The following is a 22548-nucleotide window of genomic DNA, read 5'->3' on the forward strand; positions in this document are numbered from 1 at the left end:
TTAGTCACTGTTCTTAAAGCAAGGAAGAAGTTAGGAGAGGCTAGATGGACTGTATTTCTTTTTAGAGATTATGCAAAGTTGTTGTGAAGAGATGAGCATTAAACTAAGCCATGGGTGTACTAGTCCTGTGTTCAAATACCAATATCAGTTATGTCAAACCACCTACTCCTGCTTTACCTTGTGTTCCTCTCAATACAAAGGTGTCTAAGACACCAGAAGTGATGGCTTTGAAGAGCTGCTGTTGACACCTGCAGAAGATTGCTTAGCTGCTTCTAGTAGGGTAAGAGGTACCACTTTGCAGACTGAAACCTTTAAATGCAAAAATAATCCATCTTAACCAGTAAACAAAACCCAAAACCATACACCCAAGTCTTTGGCTAGTTCTGGAAAGGTTATTAGAAGTAGATTGGGAACTAGGTTTGCAATTAGTGTCACACGAGGCAGTTAATGTTTGCATGGCTGGTTCGTCTCAGTGTTGCTAGGGAGAAGAATGAAGAATGTTTTTAGTGACAGCTGACAAACCCAAAAATGATGTGGCTGGGCAAAGGCAGCAAAACTTGCATTGCTGCTAAGGCAGGAGGTTACAGCACAGCCTCAGCTGAGCTTACTGCTGCTGCACAAGGGTGAAGCCATTACAAATGAATTGTAGAGGAAACTAGACTTAAACTTTTGGTGCTCACAGAATTATTTAATAAGTAACCATTAGTTACAAAAATCATAACACTTAACATGCATTGACTCTGCTTCCTTTCTGCTCGCCAAGGCTAGAGCCAAGCTCTCTGAACTCCTATCTGCTGTAGAAGAAGAGATTGAGCATAACATTTGAGCCCCCATAGCTCCAACCCTGAGAGCTCTCTCTGGCTACACGATCACATGCAAAACTACAAACATCAGGCTTATACACAGACCTCCAGCCACCCAAGGCAGTTTTTGGTCTGATGCTGTTCACTGTAGCCCAACTGGGACATGGCTGAGCACTGTGTGACCATTACCAGCTGGCCATAGCAAGCTAGAAAGGAAGTCAGGAAATTTTTCTGCTCTGGGTTGTTGAGGACATACCTGTTCTCAGGTGTGCTTGTCTTTGCCTTTAGACTCACCCAAGAATAGTCACAGTTTAGCTAGGGCTTAGGCTAACTAGCTAAGTGAAAGCCAGCTTGCTCCTTGAAACAACAGAAATACCTGTCAGTAAGTTGGATCCAAGAATTTGCCACGTTTATCTCCTAGTCCCTGGCTTCTTATACATAAACGGAGTGACTCTGAGACAAAAGTGCCTAGGATGCTATTAGAATACTGAGTGCTTCTTTGGGGCAATGTGTCTGCTTGTCTTTGCCCTGCAGGATGTTGAATGACAACTAGTGCCAGAGTTGAAGGCAGGAGTTGAGTCCAGCTTTGGACAGCCACCATAAAAGGAAAGCGGATGCCATAGGAGTGAGTTTCCAGTTGGTTTCTCAGCATACATCCTTTAACAAGACACCTGTTGGGTGTGGAGATTTGCTGAAATGACTCACTGTATGTGAGAGATGGCTAGTTCAGTCAGTAGCATCAACACTCCAGTTACATATTGGCTTTGTAGAAACTGCAAGAGAGAAAAAAGGCATGTCAAAAGTGGCAGTTGCCAGATTTTCACACCCTTAAAGTGCTGGAAGCCAACTACTAAGTGCTCTGTGTGATTAGTCAGCTTCTGTGTTGTTGTTTGGAAGCTAATTTTGTTAGTCTTTCAACCCTGGATGTGGAGAAAACACACATGCCTCTAATGCTGCTCCTTTCAGAGTCCTCCGCCTTCTGCTCCTGTCCTGTTTGGAGCAGGGTAGCCATGAAAGGCCCATCTCCTACTCCAGCTTTTTGGAAGGTCGGTATCCTACCACTTTTGCTCCTTTAGCAACCTCCATCCTCCTGAAAGAAGGAGACACTGTGCTAATTCCCTTGAATATCCCTATTTCCACACAAGGTATGTCTGAGTGAAACTCATTACCCCCACTATGAAAGAGCCATAAGTGACTTCACACAACATACTTTCCAGAAGGAAGGCCTCCAGAAAGCCTGTGCAGCTGTAAACATCTCATGTATACTTACCTGCAATGTAAAAGGCTGTCTCAGACACTTTTAAACCAAGCAGTGTGACACTAACATTTAGTGCTTTGCAATTGTTCTGCAATTAAGAGATGCTCCCAGCAAAACCTATTTTCTTTTGTGCTCCAGGAAAGAGGCACATCAGTGGGGTTGCAGCTATAGCCTCTAGCATTCCCTCTGTACCCAGAACAACAAAGTTGGCACATCACAGACTAAATTTCAGCAGTTGCTTTTACAGAAACTGTTCTTCAGTGCAGAAGACCATCTTGTATTGCTTGAAGTAACTTCAGGAAGGATTAATCCTCCATGGTTTTAAAGCCTATTATAGATCTCTCTGTAGGAATGCCAACACCTTTATGAAAAGGTTTCCATGGGAAGTGTTTTTAAGCAAGATGTTTTGACTCTTAAGATCATCTGTTGTTTCTTGTGTTCTGCCTGTGTCTTAACTGCAGTACTAGACAGCTAATCAACTTTATTTTTTAAGGTTTTTCATTAGGGTTGTGATCTTTTTAAGCCAAAGTTTCGGCCAGCGGGCAAAGAAACTTTCTTGTTTGTACTGCAGCCACTGCAGCTGTTTCTGGCCCAAGACTTAAAGTTAGTAGCTTCTGCTGGGATACAGTAGTTAAATACTGTACTGATATCTGCCCTGATTCCAGACTAATTATGGCTAATAAACGCTGAGCATTTAACAGTTTCATGTAGTAAATGATGCATAAGAAACACAAGACCTTCATTTTTAAAAGTAAGCTGTACCCGTCTAGAAATGACTATTTCATTTGTTGAGCCTCAGGACAGCGTGCTACTTAAAAGCTCACCTTTATAATCCCATCACAGTGTGCTGAGGCAACTGCTGAGGAAACTTTGACCAGTTTTGTAGCTGACAAGTGGATCTTAAAGTGCCTGTGGAAGTGAGAATAAAGGCAGTCCATGAAGACATCCACCTCTTCTTGAGTGATCTCTCCTGGAGTTTTTTGGACTGTGTCCCACAAAGCTTTTGCATCCTCTGGATGAATTGCATATGAAATATCCAGAGGATAGGGCAGATGGGGAACAGAGAAAACGAGTTCCAGGGCAGATACACTCTCGTCCACTTTGCAGGCAGTCCACATAGCTGCCATCCAACTGAGGTTCAGAGGGCTGATGGCTAAACGGTGGAAGGAGCAGTCAAAAGTCTTCTGAAACCAACTTCCAACGATGGCTGTGTAACTCTCTGCCCCATTAGCAAGAAACAGAGGTAAACAAGTGAAGTCCTCTGGCACGTTCTTGGAAAGATCATCTCCAGCCACACAGCAGAACCAGCCTGACCATATCAGTTTCTCTTCTGAGTTTTTTTGGGAAGCTAGTGATCTTGAAGAAAGCTGGGATGAGGAAAAGAAGCATTTGAATGCTACAGAGCAAGTTTGATTTTTTTTTTTTAGCCATAAATAGTTTATTTCATAATTTGAAGTGTTTGGGAGAAGTTTTTTCTGAGGACCTTGTACGCCTTTTTCTATAAGGCTCATATGGTTATTCAGTCTATCCATTATATCCCTCAAAAGCTGCATACAGTTCTATTGAAAACAGCAGGTAAAGCACTTTTGACTTCATTGGGAACAGTTCTGAGGTGTGAGTTCGTGCTACTAAATTCAGAAGAGCCCATCCCTGGTACATCTGATAACTATTGCCTTACTCAACTTGGCATTTCGGCAGCATCTTTCTAAGTAAAGCATGTCAGAAATACCAATGAGACCTGAGCTAGGCCTAGGAGGTAGGGTTATGCCAGCTTTATCCAAGAGGCTAAATAACTTGCCTGGGTTCTTATAGTAAAAACGTTACACAATGATTGCTCTTTGTCTTACTCTGATCTTATATCAGAGGGTTGAATTCAAAATTGCAATTCAACTTACCATTGCTTATGGGATGTTTTGTTCATGGTATCTTCACAGAATCTTAAGGGTTGGATGGGACCTTGAAAGGTCATCTAGTCCAACCCTTCTGCCAGAGCAGGACTGCCTAGAGTAGGTCACACAGGAACTCATCCAGGTGTATTCTGAATGTCTCCAGAGAAGGAAACTCAACAACCCACCTGGGTAGCCCCTTCCAGTGCTCCCTCACAGTGAAGAAGTTTTTCCTTGTGTTTATTTGGAACCTCTTCTGTTCCAGCTTGTATCCATTGCCCCTTGTCCTATCCATTGGCCATCACTGAGAACAGCCTGGCTGCATCCTCCTGACACCCACCCTTTATGTATTTGTAAACATTAACAAGGTCACCCCTCAGTCTCCTCCAAGTTAAAGAGCCCCAGGTCCCTCAGCCTTTAATCAGAAGGGAGATGCTCCCCTCCCTTCATCATCTTTGTGGCCCTGTGCCAGTTAAAGATACACAGGACTCACTCTCCTTAAATCTCAACAGATAGTACAGTAGTTATTCCATATAGCTAGGGTGTAATATCTGAGTTTTAAAGATAGAGCATTTTATGATAGCAAAAGCACCTAGTAAAATGGAAGTCTCAATTACAGTTACTGCAGCTGCAAGGAAGACAGCTTACCTGCACGAGAATGGCAGCCTCGTCTTGGTAACTGCCTTTCAGCTCGGGAAGGCTGGAAACAGACACTTTGATGTCCAGCTCGACCCCGATTTCCACTGCCATGCCCTTCTGCTTCTCGGCAGCGATAAAAGCACTGAGCAGCCTACCATAATCCTTCAGGTGAGCGCTGCAGAACCTGTACAGAGGGGTCACACTGTACAACGTCCACTGCTTGCGCAGCAGAAGCGCTATCGTCTGCGGGTTCGCGTTTTCCTTAAACCATAAGAAAAACAAAGAGATTAAGAAATATTAAAAACTAATAAACAAGGAGGGGACCTCTCCCGCCCGCGCAGGCTCCGAGGCGGCAGCGCGGCAGGAGCGGAAAAGGAGCGGGAGCTCGGCCGGGGCGGCCCGGCTGACAGTAGGCCCTACCTGTGAGGGGATGGCCGGCGAGAGCAGCCGCCCGCCGGGGCTGAGCCCCATCCGCCCGTGCGCCCGGTCGAACGTCAGCCCCCGCGACAGGCGCCCGGTGCTGAGCAGCGTCCGCGCCGCGCTCCCGGCCGACTCCATGGTCGGGCAGCGCCGCGCCGCTCCACTCGCTGCCGCGCCGCGCTGGCCGGCGTTTGAATCTCCTCCCGTCAGACCCTGCGCCGCGCTCTCGGCCGGCTCCATGGCCGGGCAGCTCCGCCCCGCTCCCCGCCGCGCCGCGCTCTCGGCCGGCTCCATGGCCGGGCAGCTCCGCCCCGCTCCCCGCCGCGCCGCGCTCTCGGCCGGCTCCATGGCCGGGCAGCTCCGCCCCGCTCCCCGCACGCCGCGCTCTCGGCCGGCTCCCTGGCCGCCAATTCTACTCCTTGCCGCCCCGCGCCGGCCGCCGTTTGAATCCCCGCTCGTCAGACCCCGTCCCGCGCCTGCGCCGCCCCGGCCGCCATGTCAGTGGCGGGCGGAAGGAGGCGGCGGCCGTAGTGGGTTTGGTGCGGGGGTTTAGGGTGAGGGTGTGGAGACTTTTCCCCTCGTGAGCCCAAGGGTAGGGGAGGAGGGAATAGTGGGGTGAGGCGATTCACCGCTCCCGGCGCTGGGAGCGGGAGCTACCCTAGGCCCCCAGTGGGCGACGCAGCTCCGGGGCAGGGCCGCTCCTGAGGGGGAGAGGCTGAGGCTCGGCGGCTGGCGCTCTCCCTCCCTCCCGTGCCTTTATTTTTAACGACTCGTGACGGTCCCCTCTGTATTCCCGACTCAGGTGTAGGCTGTAGGATGGCCCTTCACCGGCTGCTGCCCAGGGCGCTGCCCACGCTGGCCCGAGAGCTGGCCTGGCCGGGCTGCGGGCGGGCTCTGCACCGGCCGGCCTCGGCCTCGGCACCGCCGGCTCCAGGTGAGGAAGATGCGTTTGTCTGATACCCCCGACCCCTCTAGGCTTTCCATGTCTTTTTCTTCCTGGGACCTAAGTCAGGGTAGTCAGCGCAGGCAATGAAAGGCCTATTCAGGATATATTTTTTTTCCTCTGGATCACTTTTTCAAATGTAGGGTTTTTTTCTAAATCCATGTTTTTATTTGACGTTTAAATCTCGTAGTTAATTGTGATTCAAAGTACACCAGAAGCTACTTGCCTAATATACCCTTTAAGCTTTTACTTTGCCTTCCCCCCTTTGTAGCACACAGCCTATAAATGAGGTTGTTTGTGAAAACAAACCTTCATGTCCTCTACTTTAGAGACTTTAGGCTGTAACAAAGATAGCAAGGGAGATTAGTGCATATAATTATACACATATGTCTATATTTAGGAAAGAGTATCCCTCAAATTTGTCTTTGAAACTAAATCTCTAGCCCATTTTGTAAATATTGTGCTTGGTTTTGTTACCAAGACATGATGCCAGGCACACTGGGGGCTGTGGAAAGTCTTCTGCAGTCTTGTTTCAGGCCTTTTACCAGTAGTTGCGGACTGGAAGATGTTCAGTTTACACTCACATGATGGGTGTTCATGTTTCAGTCTTGATTTGTCAAGTCCCCTTTCTGCATCTTCATAGTTCAAATGTGGAATTGTCAGTGTGCCTCAGGACTGATTTGCAGATTTCCCTTCTCTTGCCTCTCAAATTTGCAGGGCAAGAGTTTGTAACAAGACTGTGTTTCCGTATGGAAGCTTGACTTGAGACATAACTCATCTTAAAAACTTGTTTAGAATAACTTTGTCACACATATTGTAGTGGTTGTGTTGGGGATATACGGAGCAATTTCTTTGTATAGGTCTAAGCTACGTTGGTGTTGAGGATGAGATTTTGTAACTGTTTTGCTTGTCTGCAAAAGCCCCAAAAGAATTTATTAATTCTATTCAAGACTTCAATAGCTTCGTGTCCCGGACCAACACTTGTGGAGAGCTGCGTTCTGCTCACGTGGGACAAGAGGTCACCCTCTATGGCTGGATCCAGTATCAAAGGTAAATGCAAACCAAGGGAAAAACAGAGGTACTTGTTTGCCAGATCCAGTGTGTGTGCTCTAGGTAGGCCTGGATTCAAACACTGTTTTAGTTCCTCGGGTTATCTTTTCATGTCCTGTGGTAGTCCCTTCTGAAGGGAGTAGAACAGTTGAGAACTATGTCAGATCAGTATTTACAATTTCAGAGTTCTATGTAAATGGTAATTGAACCCCTTTGCAACACTGTAAATTGCTTAAACATTGTTATCTTTGTGTAGGAGAGAAAAAAGTAATAGCATATTTATGGGAGTTCTAACAGCTATGAGCAAATAACTTCTTTTCTGTAGTGTCTTTAAGTTTTAAGCAAATGATAAACATCATTTAGTCTTTTCAACCACAGCATCTAATGATGCACTTTTAAAGCATGCAAGCTTTGCTTAAAAAATAAATACTAAGTAAAGGTAGTAAATAAAGGATGAAATGTTAGTTCCAACAATTTGCTACAGGTGGCTGGATAGAATCACTCCTAGTGGAGTTGTACATTTTGTTAAGTGTGGAGTGAAAAGCATGTTTACCCAAAGCATGGACCATGTTCCAAAATATTCTGAACCTGGGTGTGTGCTTGTAAGACAGATAGGTTCTGGAGCTTTGATGAACTTAATTTGTAGCAGAAGTCACCAAATGTTTTGCATTTAACAGTGCAGACAGGCCAGTTTTTATCCAGCATTGTTCTGCAGTGATTGTTGGCTTGTGTGTGGTGTTTTGTTTGGGATTTTTTTTTTTTTCAGGAGGTCATGAGCATCTCTGAACAGTGGTGGGTGGAGTTCCAGGAAACAGTTAGGATTATTGCAGTGAGATCATTGTGCTCTTGCTTTTAAAGACAGCCAGAGCATGTTCCATTTGACAGCTTTTTGATGGATTAAGTACAATGGTAACTGTGCCTGCTGCTGAAGGGATCAATATTTATGATTCTGGATCTAGGAGTGGGGATTGTTCATGTGAAACTTTTAATGGGACCTATGTTCTCATTCTTGCTTTGTACTTGGATTTTTTTTGGTACCCATGTAGTTGTATTGCTCCTCTAAATGTGTTTATCTGAATGATGTTCCCCAGCAGGAAACTGCACGTGTTTACAATCCCTGTTCTACATGGATTAATGTTCAGGTTTAAATCCTACCTCTCCTGGTTATTTACACACTGTTTTTGCCTTCAGCTGGGCAAAATCTGAAACAAATCATTCAGATTGGATTTAGATGTGGGAAAAGCATCTGTACATACATTACTTGGAAGTGCTTTGAGATTAGTCACAGGGTACAGAAAGCAGCTAGTTGCCAAATACTTTGGCTTAAAATGCAGAAGACTAATGAATTCTTGAAAGAAATGATGTTCCTTTTGTGTTTTTCATGGATCAGGCAAGGCCTGTTTCTGATTTTGAGGGACTTCCAGGGACTGACCCAGATCATCATCCCACAGGATGAGGTAAGTGCTATCAAAATACAAGTCTCAGTTATTTTTCCATTGCAAACTGGCGTCCAGCAGACATGGAGAGCAGAGTGAAATACCTTGTCAGACTGAGTGCTCTGACTCACAAGTAGATTTAAGTGTTGGGAGAGCCCTCATCTGACTGCAACAGAAACATAAACACCGTTTCCTCTGGCTTATAAGGAGTGAGTTTTGGGTTTTTTTTGATACAAATGGACTGCTAGGAAATGGAGCCCTTTGAGCATGGTGTGTTTGTCCTGTCCTTATCATTTTGCAGGCACATTCCCATGTGAAGAAGCTCTTGTCTAATGCCCCAGTGGAGTCTGTTGTGCGAGTAACTGGAATTGTGTCCCCTCGGCCCCCAGGGCAGGAGAATCCGGTGAGGATGTTGAGAATCTCTCAGGGGTTTTATTCCTTGTTGTAAAGAGCACTGGAGAGCAGGATTATGGTGGGGTTTGTGTCACAGCTTTGCCATGGGTTGTGGGTGTGTGACAGCCTAGCCTCAGGGAATGTAGGGTGAAATAACTGCTGTGACATGTAACTTCAGAGAACCTTGAGGCACGTTATAGACACCCATGAATTAAATGGTATTGCAGCCCTCTGAAGGGATAATGACTGGCTTTGTCAGCCTTTCAACGTGGGGTTGAGAATTTTTTCTTAAAAATCACAGTTGTTGTCACAAGTTCGACAGCAAGTGACCACAGAACCACAGAGTGGTAGGGATTGGAAGGGACCTTTGGAGATCATCCAGTCCAGGTCACAGAGGAACGTGTCCAGATGGGTTTGGAAACCTCCCGAGAAGGAGCCTTCACACCCTCCCTGGGCAGCCTGTGCCAGGGCTCCCTCACCTCAACACTGAAATACTTTTCCTTATATTTAAATGGAACTTTTTGTGTTCCAGCTTCATTACTCCTTGTCCTGACACTGCATACAACAGAAAAAGTGCTGCCTCAACCTCCTGACACCCACCATTTAGATATTTGTAACTATTAATGAGATCCCCCCTCAGTCTCCTCTTCTCCAGGCTGAACAGCCCCAGTTCCCTCAGCCTTTCCTTATAAGAAAGATGCTCCAGTCCCCTGATCATCTTGGTTGCCCTGTGCTGGACTCTCTCCAGCAGTTCCCTGTCCCTCTTGAGCTGGGGAGCCCAGAATTGGACACAGGACTCCAGATGAGGCCTCACCAGGGCACAGTAGAGGGGGAGCAGAACCTCCTTTGACACCTGCTGGCCACACTCTTTTTGATGCACCCCAGAATGCCATTGGCCTTCTGGGCCACGAGGGCACATTGCTGGCTCATGGTTAGTTTGTTATCAACCAGGGCTCACAGGTCTTTCCCTACAGAGCCGCTCTCCAGCAGGTCAGTCCCCCTACTTCTCTCGGAGTAAATGTTGCTGTTTCTCATTGTATAGGAAACAGAGGCTGAATGCTTTTTCATGTTACTCATTCCTCAGCTCCCATTGTGATCAGCCATAGGTGAATCTGTCAGGATTGAATGTATCCCATCACTGACAGCTCTAAAAGGAGAACCTGGATTTATGACAGTAACTTCCTTTTTTCTCTGACCACTTATAGATGTCCATAAAGAATGCAGCCTTCAAGCAATGTTTTCTTTCTTTTAGTCATATCTCATTTTGTTGGAAAGTTGTATATACTTGGAAGGTTGTGTATGCTTTTCTCCTAGTAAACAGAAAGAGTTCTGTAGGATCAAAAACTTCAATGTGGAACAGTGCTAGATGGGGGAGGTTGTCTGTTCTCCCTTGGGATCAAAGAAAAAGACTAGTTCTGAGAACTGATGTTGAGAACTGGAAGTTCTGAGAAGTTCCTCACGAGTACACTTTTTGACTTGTACTCAGGACTGGAGATGCTGCTAATGCACACTAAAATGTATGCTGAGTGGTTTAATTGAAGCTAATGGAACTAGTATCTTGCCTTAGAAGGGTTTGTGCCTGACTGTTGTTTTGTGCTCAGCATGTCCTTCAAGGAGAGGGCAGAGGAAAATGAATTCTATTTCTTGGAGAGATCATTGTGCCACTGGGAAAGGAGATGCCATCTTCAGTGAGGTGACTGGTGTTTTGTTGAGCAGAAGGAAAATTTAAGAGAAATGTGTCCTTGAAGTTTTCTGAGTTATGTTAGAAGGCAGGGGGCATAATCACGCGGGTTTCTTCACACCCTTCTGCCCCCAATCTGTTGTAACGCTTTTGCCCAGTTGTTTTCTTGAAGTTTTGAATTTAATTTTTTGTCTTGCATTTTTGCTTCAGAAAATGCCAACAGGGGACATTGAAGTGCAAGCTGAAACTGCAGAGATCTTAAACTCCTGCAAGAAACTGCCTTTTGAAATCAAGGATTTTACCAAGGTGTCGATGCTTTTCCTTATTTTTTTTTTAATACTGAAGTGGTGTCCTTTCAATAAGCTGAGAAATGGCAAAACATTCAAAAGCTTTATCTGCTCCCTTCAACTCTGCCTGGGGGAAGGATGTTGTTTAAAATAGAGATACTGCTTGTTAGCTCTGAGGATGTGTTTCTAATTACAGCTAAGTAGAAAACAAGGCTTGAATGATTCCAGTGCAGAGTATTTTCAAATGTCAATGTAAGGACAGATGGTGAATGGAAGGGTGAAAGGAATCAGGCTATGCTTGCTTTTTTGAGGATGTGAAACAGAACCTGCCAATGCAGTACTGTAATTGAAGGCAAGGGTGCTTAGTCTTCTCTGGACATGTAGCTAGTCGGCCAGAGGGTTTTCTTCCTCTGTAAGTATGTAGTCTTATAAGAGGTTGGTTTGTTTGCAGGCTCCATGGTATAGTAGAGGCATCACTGTTAATTGAAGATATTATCTGTGCCATTGAAGCTGTCACATAAGCATTGAAATTGGGAGAACTGGGTCCTGTTCCTTCCATATTCCGTATCCCAGACAGTTCCCATCAGCTGCACAACTTTAGTTTGCCTGTCTGGAATAAGGAAATGTTACCATTTAGTTGTATGACTCTACTTCTCTACAATCCCGGGGAGGATTGCTACAGTCTGTTGCAGTGGTCTGAGAATGAGAAAGGCTGAAATTCTGAGCTTGATTGAGGCGGCTCTTAACACCATGACTGGTTTGGGCTTCTTTAGAAGGAATCATCACGCATGGAAACACTCTCAGTGGCTGTTTGTGCAGGTTGTAGGTGATGGCTGGATTGTGGCAATAGAGCACCATCCTTCTTTAGCTTCCTTCTTCGGTCTTGTAGTTTTAGGAGCATCTTGATCAAACATACAGCTTGAATTTTGTCTCTCAATCCTAATTCTTTCTTCCCTACAGAAGTCAGAGGCCCTACGGATGCAGTATCGCTACTTGGACTTGCGCAGCTCCCAGCTGCAACAGAACCTGCGCCTGCGCTCACAGCTGGTGATGAGGATGAGGGACTATCTCTGTAACCTCCATGGTAAGGAGAGTTCTTCAACAGCATTGTGCAACCAACAACATTTTAGCCCTCCTTTCTTCTCTTTCCTGTTTCTGGGGGAGATTGCCAATCAGCTTCCTATTGTGAGTTGGTCTGTCTGCTTGCAGTGGAGTCTTTAGAGGGATGTTGGTATCAGGAGGGTATCAGGAGTTTGGGACATCCCTTTTTTCTATAGTAGCTAGCAACAGGACAAGGGGTAATGGGATGAAGCTGGAACACAAAAAGTTCCACTTAAACATAAGTAAAAACTATTTCATCATGAGTGAGGGAGCCCTGGCACAGGCTGCCCAGAGGGGTTGTGGAGGCTCCTTCCTTGGAGGTCTTCAAGACCCGCCTGGACATGTTCCTATGCGACCTGATCTAGGTGACCCTGCTTCTGCAGGGGGGTTGGACTAGATGATCTCTAAAGGTCCCTTCCAACCCCTACCATTCTATGATTCTATGTTGATCGGCCTGGAAGTTGAAATCTCTTTGCATGCTGTAAACCAGTTGCTTCAAATGAGCTGTATCCAGTGAGAAAAGGCCCTTTGCAGATGGCTTCCCTCTTTTGGCCACCCAACTTTGGGCATGTCAAAAGGGATGGATTTTCTTATAGGGCTTTTGCTTATCTTAAAATTGAGAAGTCGTTTTTGGAAAAACAAAGCCTAGTTCAAAATAGAAGATTAATAATTCTTCAGCCTATATGGAGTCCTTTGTCATCAACAGCTTTGTCAGGACATCAAGCTAGGTCAAAACCTTTAAATCTGCCATTACATAAGTTACTCTTAGAAACAGCAAAACCCATAGAATTTGGAGGGGCTACGTGATGTGCTGATTAACCCTACTGTGTCATATTAGTTCTCCCTGCTTTCAGCATATTCTGTCTCTGAAGCATCTGTTTGTTCCTCAGGGTTCGTGGATGTAGAAACTCCCACACTCTTTAAGAGAACCCCTGGGGTACGTATCCTGTTAGTGATGCATTTCAGCCTCCTGACATTGCTTAGGCAGTTCATGGTTGAGTTATTGTCCATTGCCACTTGACCTCCATTGCTGTGCCCTTGCCAAGTAACAGTTCGTGCAAATTTCTTATATGATGCAGGGATCCTTTTAAAAGCAGAGAGTATGAAAGGGGAGAGGTGATATGTTGTGTCTTCATCTTGAACTGGCAAATAAATGAAGTTTCTACCTTGTAGAGCACGTGTTGTGTGCAAGTCCTGTCCAGGGACACATTATAAAACCAGAAAACTTCATCTGAGCACTGTGTCCCCACTGTTTCTCTTAACTAGTAGGTTACAGCAGTGACGCTACTCAAGTCAGTTTAGTTTCTGAGTTGATATTCCTTTCTTTCATTTCAAAAATAATCACAGAGAAGAGAGCTGTAGCCTCATTGATGCAGGTAACGTATGGAGTTCTTACATTTAACCCTGTCTTGGGCTGGTATATTGTTATGTGTTAGTATCTCAGAGCAGAAGGTGGAGAATCCCCCTTTGGGCTATTTTGGACCAAGCTGGCTAACAGATTTTTTTTTTTTTAGTGTAATGTACAAACAGCAATTTCCTCTCAAGTGAGATTTCCTAACGGGGAAGGTGGATCCTTTCCTCTTGGCTTCTGGTCTGTGCTTTCTGTGGGGCACTGAGGACACTTGCTGAACTGTGTAAGCTATTTTTTCTGATGCTAGGGAGCAAAAGAATTCCTTGTGCCCTCGAGGGAAGCAGGCAAGTTCTACTCTCTGCCACAGAGTCCTCAGCAGTTCAAGCAGCTCCTCATGATTGGAGGCCTGGACAGGTAAGAGTTTCCCGGACTCTCATTCTCTGTGTCTCATCCGGGGTTTGTTTACTTCAGTCTGTGAAGTTTTTGATACTTCTGAAGAAACTTACTGCTAATGGGTTTGTGTTTTGAAGAGGGATCCTTAAATACTTGGGGTTTTTGACACAGTGAACTACAGGCCAAGTCTTGACCATGAATGGATTTTTCATGGCCTTTAGAAGAGTCCAGGTTTGGATTGGAAGGTTGAAAAGGGGCTGTATGTGCTGCTGTTGGGACACAGCTCATGTGGTAGCCTCCCAGTGCCTCTGGAGGTATGGCTGGAGATGGTTACAGCTGCTGATACAGTTGCTTCCACTCAAAATGTCACACTTTTGAGGGGATGGGAGCGACTGGGGGCAGTGTGAGGTGAGTGGTTGGACTCGATCTTAAAGATCTTTTCCAACCATAACAATTCTGTGATTCTGTGATCATCTGCAAAGGGAATATACCCCTGTCTTTTTTTATGATTGATTCTATAGCCACCGTTTCATTTAGGGTACTTTAAATTGTTATCTAAGTGAAAGTACTATTGCAGGTACTTTCAGGTTGCTCGCTGCTACCGAGACGAAGGTTCACGGCCTGACAGGCAGCCTGAATTTACCCAGGTAACCAGCTCTCGCTGCCTTTTACCCTCCTCACCCAGACAGCTTGTGGCTGTTTTCCCTTCTGAAGGCCTAGTTCCTGCTAACCCTTGTGCTGCGTGAGGGGTACAATATTGTTTGCTTCATGTTTCCCAGACACAGCCCTTTGAAGTTAGGGTGGGACATGCACAGGGTGGGTACTGCCCTTGTCTGACTGCATAGTCCCAGGTGCAGTAGATGCAGGGATTGTGCTGCAGCAGAGAATGTGCTTGATGATGCAATCTCCTCCTGTCTTACTGGGTCAGGCAGCCCATTCCTCAGCCTTGAGATCCCAGGCAGAGTTAGCCTGGTTCATTTAAGGTTTCTCCCTCTGTCCTTGTCATCATTACCTCATTCAGTTCTCTGAGGAGATTGTTGTCTGAGTCATCAGGCTATAGGGAGATAGTAAGCACATCCTCAGTCTAATGTAGTCATGCTATGATTTCATGTTTTGTATTGTTTATGCTGGCTTTATAGTCAAGAACTTCTGCAAGTAGCAATGCAAAGGCAAAATCTGTGGCTAATGTGCAATCCCCTCTCTTGTTTTCTGTTTAAAGATAGATATAGAGATGTCATTTGTAGATCAAGCTGGGATCCAAAGACTGATAGAGGGCCTCCTGAAGTATTCTTGGCCGGAGGAGAGAGGCTCCATTACAACTCCTTTCCCCTCCATGACGTATGAGGAGGCACTGGCTGACTATGGGACTGATAAACCAGACACTCGTTTTGGGATGAAGGTGAGGGTTTAGCCATTGGAAACTTGCAGCTTTTCCTTCTGTTAGTAAGAGTAATTTTTGTTTGAATCATCTGTATGTGATTGGCTGAGGTTCTTAATGCTGTAATTTACCTAAGATGTCCGTCCCATCATTGCTGCTTTGCACAGATAATTTTGTCTCCAAGAGAGGGTTTGATTATTTGGTTATAGGAAAATGCCTATTTTTAGACCATTTTATTTTAGATAATGTAGTGTTAGGAAGCAATATATCTTGACTGTCTTAAGAACAGAAGCCCATAAGGGCATCCAGCGATAACCGGGGTGCTTTTCTTCAGTATGCCCCAGAGTATACTCCTGATGAGCATGCTTCATGAGACAGGCTTCTCCAGCCTTTCATAGGCCTGAAGATGTTTTCAAGATAACCAGCTCACTGTTTATGAAATAAGAGCATGAAAGTATGAAATTATACTTGTTTCTAAATATTCTTAAGAGGAGCAATGCTGAAAAGCAAGAAGGCATCTTCTGTTTCCCCAGGAATTCATTTTGGGTGTGTTTTTTCAGTCTCCAGCTCTGTTCACTGTGGTAGGATGTCGCCATCTCAACCTTGGGTTTTCCTGACTGCCTTGCATTTCTGTTTCCTGCAATGTTCAGCCCCCTAATGGTTATTCCAGCTTATCCCCATTCATTTTCTAGGAACCATTTGATTTCTCTGAGCAAAGTCATGATATCCCAGGGAATGGTGTTGAAGACACAATTGCAGGGGTTTTGGTGCAAGTTCCTACCCCCACTGCTTTTTCCTGTGCTGTTTCTTCTTCCTCAGATAGTGGATGTCAGTGACTTTTTCCAGAGATCAGACGTTCAGTTTGTGCAGAATGCACTCAGTTACCCATGTGGCACTGTCAAAGCCATTTGTATCCCTCAGGGAATGGTAAGTGTTGCTTTTACATACTGGTTATGGTTAATATGAGATAAATAAAATGTCAGTTTGAATTCCTTTTGTATGGAAATTCTCCTTGTTAGTGCTGGGTGGAAGAGTGATGTCCTTCAGGGATCTTGGGATTGGTTGTAGTTGCTGTCAGATTGGGCTGAGTGGTGGTAGAAAGGAGAGGATCAAGCAACAAGAAGAATATATTGTCCTCAGGATGGGGAGGAAGAGAACAGAACTGCAAGATCCCTTGAGGACAGAGCAGCCTGTCAAGGCTTCAGCTTGCTTTTGTCAAGGATGACTTCTGATATGCATCTGAATAATAAATTATGTCCCATGGCAAGAGATTGAAATAGCACCAGGTGTGACACAGCTCTGTTCTGGGCTAGTGAGAGAAAGGTCAAGTAGTTACAGGCCTTTCCCTTGTTTGCTTTCGCTACATTTACGGGCATAACTAATATTTAATAATTACAAGGTCACAGTCCAAGTCCAAGGCTCACAACAGATGTAGAACATGGACATGGCCGTGTATTTTGGCAGGGAGGCAGATTTAATTCTGGCTATGAGCATCTTTACAGCTTGGGCAGTAGCAGGGAGGGGGAAGAAATCCCGAGATTGGAGGAACAGGGCTTTCTGACCTTGGTTTGTCTTGGGATTCCTTTAATTTTGGCATAAAGTGCAAGTTACTATCTTCCCACGAGAGGGCACTAAGGAGTGCCTTTAAGCAAAGCAAAAGTGGTCTCCTGAGCCTCTCTAAATATTAGAGTAGCTGGAAAAAACCCACTAAGATCTTGATGCACATCCTCATCTACTGAGTTTCTTTGAACATGAGTCAGCCCATTTGTTTTCCCTCTGTTCCTCCAGACTAAACTGTGCTTTCCCCATCATCATGTTGAGTTTCAACCTTTTTCATGCATGCTGCAGGTATTTATTTGGTTGACTCTGCTGCCAGTACATTTGGTTTGTGAGCAGGGAGAAAAACTGCAGGAAGATATGCAGCCTAGAGTGGCCCCTTCCTGAAAAGGAGCCCTTGGAGAAGACACCAGTTGTAGCCCAGTGCTGTCATCTCTTTCCTAGTCCACAGCCCTTATAAGAACTTGCACTAGAAACAAGAACTGAAGAGGTTTGGAAACAGCTCAGTCAGTAGATTTGGATCCTGGTCAGGCTTTCCATAGATTTTTTTGATGACGTTCAATGTATTTTCTTTTGCTATTTCCCCAGAGATACCTTAAAAATAAAGATCTGGAATCATTAAAGGAGTCTGCAAAGTCCCAGTTTAACCAGGTGAGGCAAATGTTACTGGAGTGTTGGAAATGGTGAATAACAAATTGTGTATAAAGGCACCTGCAGGCAAGGGAAGATAGAAGAGCAGTTTTTAATGGCTGAGTCAGTGCCTGTGTATGTGATGCTTCAAGACAAGAGAGGGCAGCACTGCACTGAACATACTCTTATCTTTAGGAAATCATACCGATTATCTGCAGGCCTGATGGAAGCTTGAAATCTCTACTCACAAAGTTTCTGGGTGAGAAGCAGCAGTCGGAGCTTATCCAAGTGCTGAACATGCAGGTGGATGATGTGGTCATGCTGGCAGCTGGTGAACGCAAGCAAGTGGTAGGAAGCATTTCTTGGGTGACTGTGTGAGTTGAATGTTGCTGTTGATGGTTTTGATGTTCTCTGACCTTACTGTAGTTCTTCTTATTATTAAAATAGATCATCATCTAATTCTGCGTTTATGTGGAGCTGAAGCTATAGCAACAGCAACTAATGCATGAAATGTACCCATTGCTGTTATTTCCCCCAGTCAGATTCTGGGAAGAACTCGTAACTGAAGTGAAAGCTGGAATATAATCAGGAACAAATCAGTGTCTCCTTTTCTTTCCCCTTAATTTTAAAGCATAAAGCAGAGCTGGAAAACAAGGTCAACTAGGTAGTTTTGTCTCCTGTAAGCAGATGACAAGAGTGGAGCACAGCTGCTTGTTAGCAGCAGTGATGGGAGATTCTGTCCCTACGCTATGCTCCTGCCAACAGATGCTGCCTTCCAAACATTGGTTTGTGACAAGGTGTGCTTTGCTCATAGCCAAAATTGTGTCATATTCTCTTTCTTTGCCTTCATTTCTCTCTTTGCAAATTTCAGATCTTACCTGTGCTTCCTTAGTTAATCCATCTTTTTATAGAGCTTGAGATTAGTCTAGGAAAGTGCTCTGAAGGTGGAACTTCCCTGACAGGAAAACTGCACTTTCTCATTCTCTCCCTTCTCTTTTACAGTGCTCTGCATTAGGAAGCCTACGATTGGAGAGTGCTGATCTCCTTGAGGCTGTTGGGCTGGTACTCCGTGATCCTACAGCTTTTCATTTTCTGTGGGTGGTGGATTTCCCCCTTTTCCTCCCAAAGGAAGAGAATCCAACTGAACTGGAATCAGCTCATCACCCTTTTACTGCCCCACATCCTTCAGATATCAACCTTCTCTATTCTGATCCCACAAAGGTAACTAACTCCATGCCTGCCATGCTGTCTCTCTTACAGTTATGTGTCATGGAAAACTAGCAAGTAGCAGCTGGTGTTGGTATAAAAAGGTGTTTCTTGGAAGTGACTCTATATTGTACATATCTGGAAGAGATGGCTTCCAGATTACTCAGAGTGGCAAATATCCACATGTGCCCCTGACAAAAGAGGCTCACAGGAAAGAGTTGTGTAAGTTGAGGATTCTAATGTTCAGGCCCATCCCTAGTTGCTGCATACTTAGTCATCTTTGTAAAAGGATTTGTACTCTTCCTCCATCTGTCAGCAGCTGTCCATTCCCCCAGTGGGACTTTACTGAGCCACAGGGTACCATCAAGAGAGCAGTGATCATGACTTCATTCCCAATGTCTTTGCCTCTCTGTGCAGGTGGTTGTTAAATGCAACTGTGTCCCAGCCTTGCTAAGGTGCTTGTTCATCTCTTTCTGCAGGTTCGTAGCCAGCACTATGACCTTGTGCTGAATGGCAATGAAGTTGGAGGTGGTTCCATCCGAATTCATAGTGCAGAGCAACAGCGTTTTGTACTGGAGAAAGTGCTGAAGGTAACACCTGCAGATGTCTGTAGCATTGGAGGTTTAAAAGGATAATTTAAGTGTCCATTTCAAATTCTGAAATGAACAGTCTTGTGCTTCTCAGATAAAGAAACATAACTCCCAGCCTTGAGTAATGGATGTGTTCATCACACCAGCACTTTGTTAGTAGGAAGTTGCTTGTCCAGTGACACTTCTTGTGTAATTTTGCAGGAGGATTCTGAGGTGCTTTCCCATCTGCTTGAGGCTTTGGAGTTTGGAGCTCCACCTCATGGAGGAATTGCTTTAGGTAAGTGGTCTGTAGCTGTCCAGGTACAGGTGTCTTTTGACTTTTTTTGACATATCACATCCTCAGGAACAAGCCTCATGCTTGTTAGTAGAAGCCTTGTCTCTTCTTGACAGAGATGGCCATTCTGGTGTTGCTATTTGGCACACTAACATGGTGACACTGTGTGAGCTTACACAGTGCTTCCATCTCTAGTTGCTTTGACAAAGGTAACGGAGGGCTTGTCACCAAGTACAGAACGTTTCAGTGTTCCTCCCCAGTGTCATAGTGTGACTTAGTTCTTAGGCAAAAGCAAAATCACATATTGGTGGCTCTTAAGGATGATCCTTACCTGCTGTTCTACAAATAATATTCAATAATGTTAGGTCATTTTTATTCTTATTGCTGTGCAGCCAGAACAGGATCCCTGTAGTGCATGCCTAGAGGCCTGGACAGCATGAGACTTTGTGTTTCACACCTTGGGTCATTGACACAACCTTGCCCTCTATTTCAGTCTCAGTTCCCTTCTTTCCAGGTTTTTTCACTAGTTCAGATAATGCCAGATTTTTTTTTCCTAGAACCCTGAAAGTTTGTGGGTTTAAAAAAGAAAAACAGACACCCAGACAAACCGTAAAACCTCCCGCCCAAAAAACCAAAGGTACCAGAGGCTTTTGAAGTTTCTGAATTCCTCCTAGCTGTTACAGTCCTTCAGAACTGGTTGATCAATAGCTTTGGGCAGTTCAGCAGAGCCCTGAGAGTGTTTCTGGCACTTGACTGCCCTGGTTTTGTTATGCTGTCTTTGCAGAGGCACTGTCTGCCTTGCAGTCCTTGATGGTTTGCAAAACTTTCCCTGACATTGCAAAGCTTTATTTTTCTGGACGTTTCTGCCTCTTGGCAAGTCTGTTTGTTTTCTACTGTTGGAGATTTTTTTTTTTCCCATTACTTGGTTCACTTTTTTTCTTCAAGCTCAGTGATATGATCTACTCCATCTTTCTGATGTTTCTGAATCAGAGGAAGTAATATATAGGGACATAACTCAAGTGGTTCACCAATTTGTTTTCTGCTTCTAGGACTTGACAGGCTGATCTCTCTCATTGTTGATGCTCCAAGTATCCGAGATGTCATTGCTTTCCCTAAATCCTTCAGGGGACGAGACCTGATGGGCAATGCTCCAGACTATGTCACTCCAGAAGAATTAGAGCCGTATCATATCCAGGTTTCCTGGCCCCTCACAGAAAAAGAGGCAAAGAAAAACTGACTTAAAGCCAATGGTGTCAGCTGATCTGCTTAATCAGAGGTGACTACAGCTTCTAAATACTAGAAGTCAGTTCAGAAAACATGAACTGTTATGGGAGGATGGGGAGTGGTACAACCCCACCATACTAGGGCAGTTTCAGGATTGAATGGGAAGTAGATTGTGTAATAGGAATTCACCTTTGGGTTGGTAAGGGGAAGGAGAAGTAGAAAAGCAAAGAAGAGAAGAGAATTTTAGTACAGGTATTGGCAGGAAGATGGGATCTATTTTTCTCCACGCCCCACTGTACATATCCTTTGTAAAGTATTTCTCCTCCCATCGGGAGGAGATAGTGTCAGCTGCCCTGGCAGGATGGCTTATGATCATTGAATCTGTTAGCTGAGGACTGTTACAACAAAGCAGTCCTGGCCCAAGAGCTCTGGACATTTCGCAGCAAAACTTCAGTGCAGCCAGCAGCTTGTCTGATGTTGCAGGGCACAAGATCATGCAGAACTTGCCACGGGGAGTTCATATTTAGCCATGTTCCCTCATCAAGGAGGGTGAGAAGCATTCACAACACTTGCAACAGTTGTTGTATTACTGTAAAGAGCTGATGATCTGCCTTTGGGGCCTGTGGTCCTGATGCTTTTCAACACACTGATTCTGAAGTTTGTATGTTTGTAAATAAAGTTTATCTGTCAATGTGGTTTTGACTGAGCTTGGCCTCAGGTTTTCACTACAAGAGCAAGCTGACAGTTTTTCTTTGGTGACTACTGATCCTTCCTCATGACGAAATCTGTGACTGCATATCAGGGTTGCCAGTCTTCTGTGAATCCTGCCTAGTTCTGCAAACCTGCTACTACAGGGGCACGTGATGCAGCAGCAGCAAGTCCTTCACAAGTAACTGTTCATCCCTGTCCCACGCCGACAGCCACAGTGCAGGAGCGACCCTGTACTGTGAGAAGGGCATGGGCTCTAGCAGCTTCCTACCTGACCAAGCCACTTGGCTCTGCTGTGTAGCCCTCTGCAGAGGCACTTCAGCATCTGCTCTAAACTCTGTGTTCAGATTGGAGAAAGCAGAGAATTGGTGGGAGGAAAGGAAGAAGGTAAAGCTGAGGAAAAGAGGAGGAAGAGATTACCTGAGTAAGGTAGGAAGATGGTGCAAAAGAAGAAAAGAGAGCTACTGGGTCCCAGCTTGGAAGGACATCAGGGGGCATCTACCACAGGAAGTGCACGAGGACAAGGAAAACTGCAGTTCTTGGAACTGAACTCCAGCCTTCTGCAGGAGACCCTATCCTGCAGATTCTAACAGATTCTGGGCTGTCCCAAGAGTTATTGGCTAGTTCAGTCTCATTGTGGGATACCATTATGTAGTGGTGCACACTTTTTCTTACAGTGTACTGTCCTGTTGATAAGAAACAATTAAGGAAACAACCTTAGTCTAAAAGTACCATCCATAGGGCAAGTAACAGTAGAGCTGACTTACTGCTGCTTTGCACATTATTAGATGATGGACTTACGTGTGTAAAAGAAAACCTAGATCCTTTCTTACCTTATGTTAACAATTGTTATCAGCAGTCTTGAAGCATAGTTAAATGCTATTTAGAAAAAAAAAGGAAACCAGAATGCTGGTTTTGTATTCACATTAACTCCAGCCAAACACTGGATTCCTTTTTTTCCCCTTATATAAGCTATTCATTCTCATCTTGAAATTAATTTACCTTTGCTTTACTTAATTTTCCCCTCAGTAGAAGCTGTGAGTAATGAAGTGAGGATCAATTTTCAGAGAAGCTGAGCAGGAAATTGGATACCTAAGCAGATCCATGTTAAAACCAATATTGGGGGTTTTTGTTGCTATTTTTAAAGGGAAGAGAGTCACTCTGGGGGAGTTATACCAGGTGTTTTTGTTCCCGTAACTTGTAAGTGGTGATATGGAATACAGTCGCTGCAAGTCTATGTGGTATATTTAGACTGCTTTTCATAGAATCATAGATTGGTAGGGATTGGAAGGGACCTTTAGAGATCATCTAGTCCAACCCCTCTGCAGAAGCAGGTTCAC

The 22548-nt window shown here is 44.8% G+C and overlaps 2 protein-coding genes across 5 annotated transcripts; one reads left to right on the forward strand and one right to left on the reverse strand.

The window, feature by feature from the left end:
• Positions 1-680: 680 nt before the first annotated feature.
• On the reverse strand, positions 681-5138 carry CENPL (centromere protein L). The gene is made up of 4 exons (XM_062003872.1): positions 5007-5138; positions 4596-4847; positions 2886-3428; positions 681-1576 (listed from the first exon to the last, which is right to left on the reverse strand). Exons 1-4 carry the CDS (start codon positions 5055-5057, stop codon positions 1505-1507), a joined length of 918 nt encoding a protein of 305 aa, XP_061859856.1. The 5' UTR covers positions 5058-5138; the 3' UTR covers positions 681-1504.
• A 335-nt stretch (positions 5139-5473) lies between these two features.
• On the forward strand, positions 5474-21189 carry DARS2 (aspartyl-tRNA synthetase 2, mitochondrial). 4 transcript variants are annotated; one of them, XM_062003522.1, is made up of 18 exons: positions 5474-5560; positions 5809-5940; positions 6900-6999; positions 8390-8456; positions 8737-8838; positions 10720-10815; positions 11757-11880; positions 12788-12834; positions 13556-13662; positions 14219-14288; positions 14861-15040; positions 15839-15946; positions 17165-17227; positions 17402-17554; positions 18209-18427; positions 18892-19002; positions 19204-19279; positions 20326-21189. In XM_062003522.1, exons 2-18 carry the CDS (start codon positions 5823-5825, stop codon positions 20511-20513), a joined length of 1929 nt encoding a protein of 642 aa, XP_061859506.1. In that variant the 5' UTR covers positions 5474-5560; positions 5809-5822; the 3' UTR covers positions 20514-21189. The 4 variants fall into 4 exon arrangements, with proteins under 4 accessions (XP_061859506.1, XP_061859510.1, XP_061859507.1 ...); XM_062003523.1 differs by having other exon boundaries at positions 5520-5536; XM_062003525.1 differs by having other exon boundaries at positions 5523-5545.
• The last annotated feature ends 1359 nt before the right edge of the window (positions 21190-22548 follow it).

This window comes from Colius striatus, chromosome 10, assembly GCF_028858725.1.
Source record: "Colius striatus isolate bColStr4 chromosome 10, bColStr4.1.hap1, whole genome shotgun sequence".
In the NCBI taxonomy this organism is placed as follows: domain Eukaryota; kingdom Metazoa; phylum Chordata; class Aves; order Coliiformes; family Coliidae; genus Colius; species Colius striatus.

Excerpts from the sequence above, each read along its gene's own strand:
- DARS2 (XM_062003522.1), top strand. The coding sequence starts at position 5,823 with ATGGCCCTTCACCGGCTGCTGCCCAGGGCGCTGCCCACGCTGGCCCGA. Across the intron at positions 7,000-8,389 it reads GGCTGGATCCAGTATCAAAG|GCAAGGCCTGTTTCTGATTT; the intron begins GTAAATGCAAAC and ends TTCATGGATCAG. Across the intron at positions 15,041-15,838 it reads ACACTCGTTTTGGGATGAAG|ATAGTGGATGTCAGTGACTT; the intron begins GTGAGGGTTTAG and ends CTTCTTCCTCAG.
- CENPL (XM_062003872.1), bottom strand. The coding sequence starts at position 5,057 with ATGGGGCTCAGCCCCGGCGGGCGGCTGCTCTCGCCGGCCATCCCCTCA. Across the intron at positions 4,848-5,006 it reads CGCCGGCCATCCCCTCACAG|GAAAACGCGAACCCGCAGAC; the intron begins GTAGGGCCTACT and ends TTATGGTTTAAG. Across the intron at positions 3,429-4,595 it reads AGGCTGCCATTCTCGTGCAG|CTTTCTTCAAGATCACTAGC; the intron begins GTAAGCTGTCTT and ends TCCTCATCCCAG.